At 51.8% G+C, this 7,777-nt stretch overlaps 1 protein-coding gene across 1 annotated transcript in view; it reads left to right on the top strand.

The window, feature by feature from the left end:
* The first annotated feature begins 1,701 nt into the window (after nucleotides 1–1,701).
* Nucleotides 1,702–7,777, top strand: part of LAMC1 (laminin subunit gamma 1) — a 69,417-nt gene continuing 63,341 nt past the window's right edge. Inside the window, exon 1 of the mRNA XM_055815385.1 lies at nucleotides 1,702–2,246. Coding sequence (XP_055671360.1) covers nucleotides 1,850–2,246 — 397 coding nt within the window. The 5' untranslated portion in view covers nucleotides 1,702–1,849. The remainder of the gene's footprint in view (nucleotides 2,247–7,777) is intronic.

The raw sequence follows: 7,777 nt of genomic DNA, 5'->3' as shown, positions 1-7,777 counted from the left end.
TGCAGTTAAGAGTATGAAGTGGGTTTTGATGGCAAATATCACCAGACATCTCTTTTTCAGGATTTCTTTATTAGAATCAATAACTTGGGAATGACAGGGCGGACTTCACATAAACTGCTGAGAATGGTCCTACATATGTACTGTAAAATTCTGGAAAATGGATTAGTTAAAAAACTCTAGCAAATTATAGTTTTCAGGTATTTAAACTGAGTACCTTTAAACCCAAGAATTCTGCATTAAGCTGAATTTTTTCCATTATCCATGGGAACCTCCCATGCATGGACAGATGATCCTGCTACTCCACTGAGTGGGATCTGTGGCAGTACCCTCTGATCCTGCTCAGAGTCCTCACCCCCTTCTCCCCTCTATCCTAATCCTTCCCTGCCTCCCATCCATCTGCTCCACGTGGCTTCCTGCGCTCTTGTTCCCTGTCGCCTGCCCTGCTGTGTCCACTCTCAACTGCAGGCATCAGCCAGGCTGTTAGAGAACCCGAGAAGCTCCATCACACGCCGTTTCCAGAGCTTCTGCCTCGATGTCATCAGCTCAGCATCGCTTTCACAGCAGCTGGCTTGTTTTCAGAAACTGAGGAAAAGGCGGGGGAAGCAGCGGAAATCAGACTTTCCGCTGGAGATGTGTAATTCCAGCCCGAACAATAGTGATGCAGCAATGACTCTGTAATGCAACCGCATCCCTTCTGCTGGTGCTAGGGGTGTCCAGGGGCCTCCCAGCGTGGCGGCTCTCTCATCGCCGCCAGGTTAATGCTCTGCTAGGGAAGCAGAGAGAGGAACCACCACACCGATGCGTAGCACCAGGTGTAACAGTAACATCTACCAGCAGCAGGGTAATTCCCAGGCTGGCTTGCAAGTATGTGTTGTGTGGACCTTGTGAACAGTCCAACACAGGCTCCTCATGCAGGAAGCGAAGGGCTGGCTTCTGTAGGGATACGTGTGTTTACCTTAAAAGAAGAATGTGCATCTTTTTCCCAGAACAGACCGTTTTTTCTGTTCTTTCGGCCACAGGCTGCATTCACGCTTCCTCAGAATATAACAAACACAGAGTTTACAAAGTGTTTCCCTGACTCGCCTATCAATTTCTGTCTCGATGAGTGGTCTCCCGTGTCCTGAGCAGGCTTCTGGAAGCACTTTCTCCCACAGAAGTGGTTTTGGCTTGACACCACTCCTGGATTTTACAGAGCTGATCTTCACACAGCCCCTCGGCCTGACAAGTCACAGGGAGATCTCATGGTGACAGCTAAAATCATAATCCGGCCTTTGGGCACGCCTGACAGAGCTGATGCCTCTCAGGAGCACAGAGATGTGGACTTAGATATGAAAGTACGTTCGTTACAAATGACTAGGGGGAGGTGGCGGGCCCCCTCTGACCCGCGGCTCGGCCCGCACACCCCCAGCCGCGCCGAGGGCGAGCGGGCTGGCACAGCGCACGCAGTTTTCCCACATTTCTTGAGAAGCTTGAGTTTTTTCCTCTAGGAAAAGTCCGCACAAGCACGGAGCGGGGGCCCCGTCAGGGCAGAGGCGGGGGGGGAAGGGTGGCGCGCGGCCCGCCCGCCTCAGCGCGGTGCCAAGCGGCGCGGAGGGACGCACCACGCGCGGCCGCCACTGCCCCTCAGGGCGGGCCCCGCCGCCGTCGCCCCTTTAAGCACGGACGCCGCTCCCGGCCTGCCCCGCGCCGGCAGCCCCGCCCCCGCCCGCGCGCGCCGCCTCGCCTCGCCCGGGCCGGGCCCATCCCGTCCCGTCCACCGGCCAGGAGCGGAGCGGCGGCAGCCAGTGAGCGAGCCCCCCTCCGCCGGCCCGCGCCGCTCGGCCAGCCCCTCCGCCGGCGGCCCAGCGCCATGGGGGGCGGCGGCCAGCGCCGGGCGCGGGCGCTGTGGCTGGCGGTGCTGTGGTTGTGGTTGCCGGGGCGGTGCGGCGGCGCCATGGACGAGTGCACGGAGGAGCGGAGCGGCCGGCCGCAGCGCTGCATGCCCGAGTTCGTCAACGCCGCTTTCAACGCCACGGTGCTGGCCACCCACACGTGCGGGACGCCGGCCGAGGAGTACTGCGTGCAGACCGGCGTCACCGGCGTCACCCAGTCCTGCCACCTCTGCGACGCCGCCCAGCCCCACCTGCGCCACGGCGCCGCCTTCCTCACCGATTACAACAGCCCGGCCGACGCCACCTGGTGGCAGAGCCGCACCATGCTGGCGGGCGTGCAGCACCCCACCGCCGTCAACCTCACCCTCCACCTGGGTAAGGAGCGCCCGCCGCCCCGCGCCGCCCTGAGGGAAAAGGGCGCCCAAGGCGGCGGGGCCGCGCCGGGCTGAGGGGCGCTCGGGGGGCTGTGGCCGGGCCCCTGGGGGCAGCGGGTGGCTGGCGCGGGGGTGTCGGTGGGTGTAAGCGGCTGGCTGCCGGCTTGGGGGAGGCTCGTCCCGGGTCCGGGCTGGCTGCGGAGTCCCGGCTGTGGCCGAGGGCTCGGTCCCGTAGGGCGCGATGCGGGCTCCTCTTCGCCCCGCGGCTGCTGGCCCGTGAGGAGAACCTGAGCTGCAGAACGGCCCTTTCCAAACCTGGATTTCAGCCTCCTCCGCAGAGGCAGAGCCAAACCGAGTGTTGAAGGGGTCGCTCCCTCGCAGCCCGCGTTGGCGGTGCTGTCGATGCCCCGTGTGCTGCCCTGCAGGCTGCCGGGCGCGTCTGCCCGGTACCCTCGTACGCCGGGGCAGCGCTGCCCGTGAGGTGCTGGGGGGGGGGGGGGGGGGGCTGCTTTGTCAGAGAGCGGTCAGCATTGCCGCAGAACTCCTAACATCGAGTCAATAACAAAGAAGGTGAATTTTCTGATAATTGGCATGTCCAGAAGTTCCTTCGGGATAAAGTGTTTTAGCCCTCGCTTTGGCTTGTGGGCAAGCTTTTCTTTTCCCCTGTGCATTCAGTTGTTTAAGCTCTCATGACGTGGAGGAAGGGTGATTGTTTAGAACTGGAGGACAAGCCAGCCAACGGAAAGTTAAAACCACAGCTTATATCCTCATGTCATCAAATAAAGTGAAAATTAAAAAAAGTCCTGCTGTAACCATTCACAGTTTCTAATCAAGAGCAGCCTGTTGAATCTTAAGTTTAGCGTCAGTAACGCGTCTCACTTCCAGAGGAAAAAAACTTGCATTAGGGGTCAGGCAGCTGGATCTTGGGTTTGACAGCCTGCGAGCAGGTTGTGTGGAAGCTCCCACCCGAGCTGGTGAGGTGATGATGGTGCCCAGCCCTGTACCGGGGTCGCCTGAGCGCATCCATCTGCCCCAGCAGCTGGGAGTGCCTTGCTGCCCTGAAGTGTTTCTTTGTGTTAGGAGCTTCTAAATAAATACACCACAGAAGCATGTGTAGTCATTTGGATGAGGGGAGGTAGTCACTAAGGCTTCTTTATCTTTATCTTTTTTTTTTTTTTTGTACATTTGGAAATTTTTATGGGAGGTGCCTGGAAAAAACAGTAAGCTAAGGTTTTATCTCAACTTCTTAATATAAATCATCATCATTCTTCATTAACAAGGTAAAGTTTAGTTTATAGACACATCTGCATTACTGCTGTCCTTGACTCTGTGCACCCGTATGCATACATACACATGGGTATTACAAAAATAACGTTGTTTCAACACACTAAAGCAAACAATGTGCCATGTCCTGAGCGCTGAAGAAATGTGCATGTTTCTTGTGAAGAAAACAACTGCATCTTTAAAATACTGTAATATTGCAATATGATTGCTAGTCACTTGGGTTTTAGGTTTGTTTGCAGGCTCTTGTAGCTTTGTATATTTGCTCTGGCATATTTTAGGCTAGAGTATAACTTTTAAGCAGAAGCTGTGTGACATTCAGATACTTGATGGTTTTTTTTCCCCATTTGTTAACCCCCCGCCCCGAGTTAGGGTTTTGGGTGGCATATTTGTAGTGTAAAGCCTTTGAAGGATCAGAAGCTTGTTACTGGCATGGTAGTGGTGGCAGGACTTAGTTTTAAGACAGCTAGCCGCGAAGCATTAAGCTATCTGTGCATGTGCTGTGCGAGCAGTAGACATTCCTGTATGACTTTGTATGCGTTGCTGAGTTCACTGCAGGCTGAAGAACCGTCAAGCACTGCAAAGTGCCATTTGGGGCATCTCCGGCGCCCCAAACTCTGCAGCATTGCTCTGCTCTGCTTCTGTGAACTCTTCAAACCATCTTTGTGTGCATGAGCTGTTGGGTGCCGCATTTGGATTCTGTGTGCCTGAGGGCCATTCCCCATGGCGCACCATGGTCTGCGGGACACTTAATTATTGACCTCAGTGAGAGAAGAGGCAAAGAGCTTAACAAGTATTTCTGTACTCGGTAGGACGTAAATGCATTCTGGGACACAAAGCCCTTTTATGCAGTTAGTTCTGCAAGATCTTTGAGGATTAGGCTGTGTGCTCAAACCCGTATCCTTGTTTGATTCCGCAGTTGCCTTTATTTCTAAAGGCACTGGTATCCTGAATGGTTAGTGCTGCTTTGCACCCATTCAGGACCGGCAGCATCGACTCTAGGCTTTCAGCATGTAAATGCCGTCCTGCACTGAGTTTTCTGCAGTTTGGGATGTCTCAATTAACATCCAGTGATGTTAAGTCAGTGTAGATCAGAGTAATGTTTTGGAGGAACCTGCAAGAGGTCAGTAAGAGCTGTGGGCCTGTTGCCAACATGTGAATGTGGGTTTCTTTGAATCTTACAACTTGTAGTTCAAAACAAGTTAAAAAACCCCTTTGGTTTGGGGACTAGATGCCAGCAAAGAGCCTGATACAGAAAAATACAGCGCAGATCACTGTTACCGAGTTAAGGGCTTGGATCCCTGGAAGTGTTTGGAGAGGAAATACGTGCCCAGAAGTTAGGGTGTTCCCTGGGGAGAGGGGAGTTGGCGTAATTACCAGTCCCTGCACAAGGAACATCTGGAGTTATAAAAGCTGTTTCTCTTTGTATGAGAGGGTATTAAGACCCCCTAAGTAAGAGGCCTCCCCGGAGAGGCTCGGAGACGTGAGTCTGCAGCTGTGAATCGGGAGAAGGGGGAAGTTGAACCCATTCCCAGGGTGGTGTCTGGGTAATTAGGTTAGTGGGCGAGAGGAGGGGGAGCACTGCTGTGTCCTTTCTTCCACTTATCTTAAAAGTTTCCTTTCACTTCCTCCGTTTTCCAGTTCCTCAGGTTGAATTATTTCTAATTTTGACTTGGCCCAACCAGTCTTTTAGTTCCCCCCCCGCCAGCCCCCCAACACTACCCTCCCGCCATGTTCCCATATATTCCAGGAATAAAGGACTATGCGGCAGCGGTGCCAGCTTTTAAATAGAAGATGGCAGCCGAGCCATTACAGTATGTAGATAGTTGTCTGCTTTTTTTGAAGCCAGAATGTCACGTTATTTTTACAGTCTGTGCTGTTTGCTTCTGCTGGGAGCATTGGGATAGCTCTGGCATCTCCCCAGCACTTTGTGTGCGTATGTTTTAGCACAGCTTTGCTATTTAGACCCCTAATGCACCAAAACAAAGACGTGTGTTAAAGATGCTCCTTTGAGCACTCAAAGAAGGGGTAAAGAAGTAGCATGGAGTATTTTTGGTGCTGAATGGTGTTAATTAAGGGCTTATATTTTTTCAGATTTATCTCTTCTTTCAGAGCAGATTCTCACTTCTTCCTTCTGCAGCTCTAATTTTGCTGTGCTTTCTGTTGTTTCCACACCTTTTAAAATCCACTTTTACGTGTGCCTCCCTGTTCTTTTCCCAGCTGGCCCTGCTGGAGGCATCTCTCATTTTTCCCCACCACTTTTACTCTCTGCTTGGATCTGCTTGATTTCAGCTATCGTGATCCTGGTGTTTTGTTCCTCGGACAAAGAGGCAGCGTCCTCAGCATGCTGGTGGCTCTTTGGTGGTTGTGGGGTGGCCCCACCTCTGCTGAGAGCAGTTGTGCTTTTATCAACAGCCTGCAAGCTAGGAGCGCTCTGGTCTGGCTTTCCCAGTGCAGGTGAGTCCCCACTGCATCTCAGCAGGGACAGTGCCCAGGAGATGTGCTTGACCGATGATGCTGGTGGCCTCTGCTGTGAATTCAGGGATACCTTGTAGGCAGGAAGGACCAATTCCTACTCCTGTCATTGCCTGGGAAGAGGAGCTGGTGTTTGGTGCTGGGAGGCAGCCTTCTGCTAGCCTGCTTTTCAAGAAGAAAAATGAAATTGCTGGTTACCTTCATTAAAAATATGTCGGCTGCGTCTGTGGGCATGGATTGTGGTTAGAGCTGAGTGTTCCTGATCTTGAATTCTTCTGAAATCCCTGCTGTAGACCAGCCTAGAAACCCATGTCACCCAGCCGGATGGTATCTTGTATGTATAAAAAGAAAGACTTGTAAAAGCGGTTGGTGGTTAGGAGAAATGGATTGCCTGTCTCTTTCACGTCCTCCTTTTCTAACCACTCAGTCCTTTATTTGGCTTTGAGGAGAGCGATGATGCTTGGTTATATATACTTTGTCTGCAAAGTGTAGTTTGGGGTATGACTGCCATTTGAAGGCATTTACAAGGCAACCTAGGCAAGATGCCAGTTCTTGTGTTCAGCCTCAGCTTGATTTGCCAGTTGTTTGTAGCAGGTGAGATTTTTTTTCTTTAGTGCAGAAAAGCAGCTTTTTTTTTTTTTTTTTTTTTTTTTTTTTTCATTTAATGGAGGGCTATAAAGTGTGCCTTAAATTAAGTACCTAGTTTATGCTGCTGGGACGCAATCAGTTGCTTTGTTTTACTTAGTGCAGCAGAGCGATGCCCTTGGTTTGCTGGTTATCCTATCAAAAGTTTATGAGGCTGCGGTTCGTTGCCTTCCTAGGGAACCACGGTGAAACCAACTGCGAGCAAGCAGGACGGACGCACGTGAAGTTTTGCGTAGCATAGCTGCAATTTGAAAACTCTTGAGAAATGGTAATTAATGCTCTGGGAGAGTGTTTCCGGCACTTAGGCTGGCGTTACGGGGTGCGCTGGGAAGCCCTCGCAGACTTGTTGAGCCAGGGCTGGGAAGGGCCAGCCCTGCGCCACAGTGGCTTCGCGGTGGTATTTGAGGAGCCCTGGGGGGGACTCTATTTTAGTTGGTTTTGCAGAGGCTTGATTTACAATTTGCAGGTTTCAACATGAGTAGTTAAGAGATCAGGGCTTTTAATGGCCAGCAGTTGTTTAGTGCGGTTATATAAAGTCGCTTTAAAGCTCTTTATCGCTTCCCGCATACCCTTTAAATTCCCAGGTTTTCTCCAGTTCCTCTGTCCTGCATCTTTCTTGGGGTGCTGATGCCACTGCGTGACGTCTTTGGGAGTACTGTATGTGGCAGAGCGTTTATTTTGGGGGATGGAGAGAGCTGAGTTTGTGTGGTATTTTGCTGCAAAAACAGCTGCTATTTGTGGTGTTTGCCCTGCGTTGCTGGGACGATTAATCACTGGTTTTGACACAGTCAGATAGTTGCTTTTGTAGGTTTAAATCTTGGAAACTGTCGTTTGCTGCTCAGAATGGTTAGCTTGCTGAAAATTTTCTGGCTTATTCGGTAGCATTTCTCTTGCAGCCTGAGGCTTCGGGAGGCTCTCGCAGTCTCTTTGACTCTGCAAGTGAAAATCCGAGGCTGCCACTTCCCGCGGAAATGAAAAATGGGATTGCTCTGCAAACATGTAGAGAAAATAATTTCCAGCGCAGATGGATAGGATGGGAAATTTGGATCTCTAGTTCACCATAATTCTTAAAAACACGACTGTGAGTGTGTCCTTAATCATGCAACCTTTGTCAGACGGAGACCTCCCGCT

Source organism: Falco peregrinus, chromosome 10 (genome assembly GCF_023634155.1).
Source record: "Falco peregrinus isolate bFalPer1 chromosome 10, bFalPer1.pri, whole genome shotgun sequence".
Classification (NCBI taxonomy): Eukaryota; Metazoa; Chordata; class Aves; order Falconiformes; family Falconidae; genus Falco; species Falco peregrinus.
This window is presented reverse-complemented; position numbering and strand designations above follow the sequence as displayed.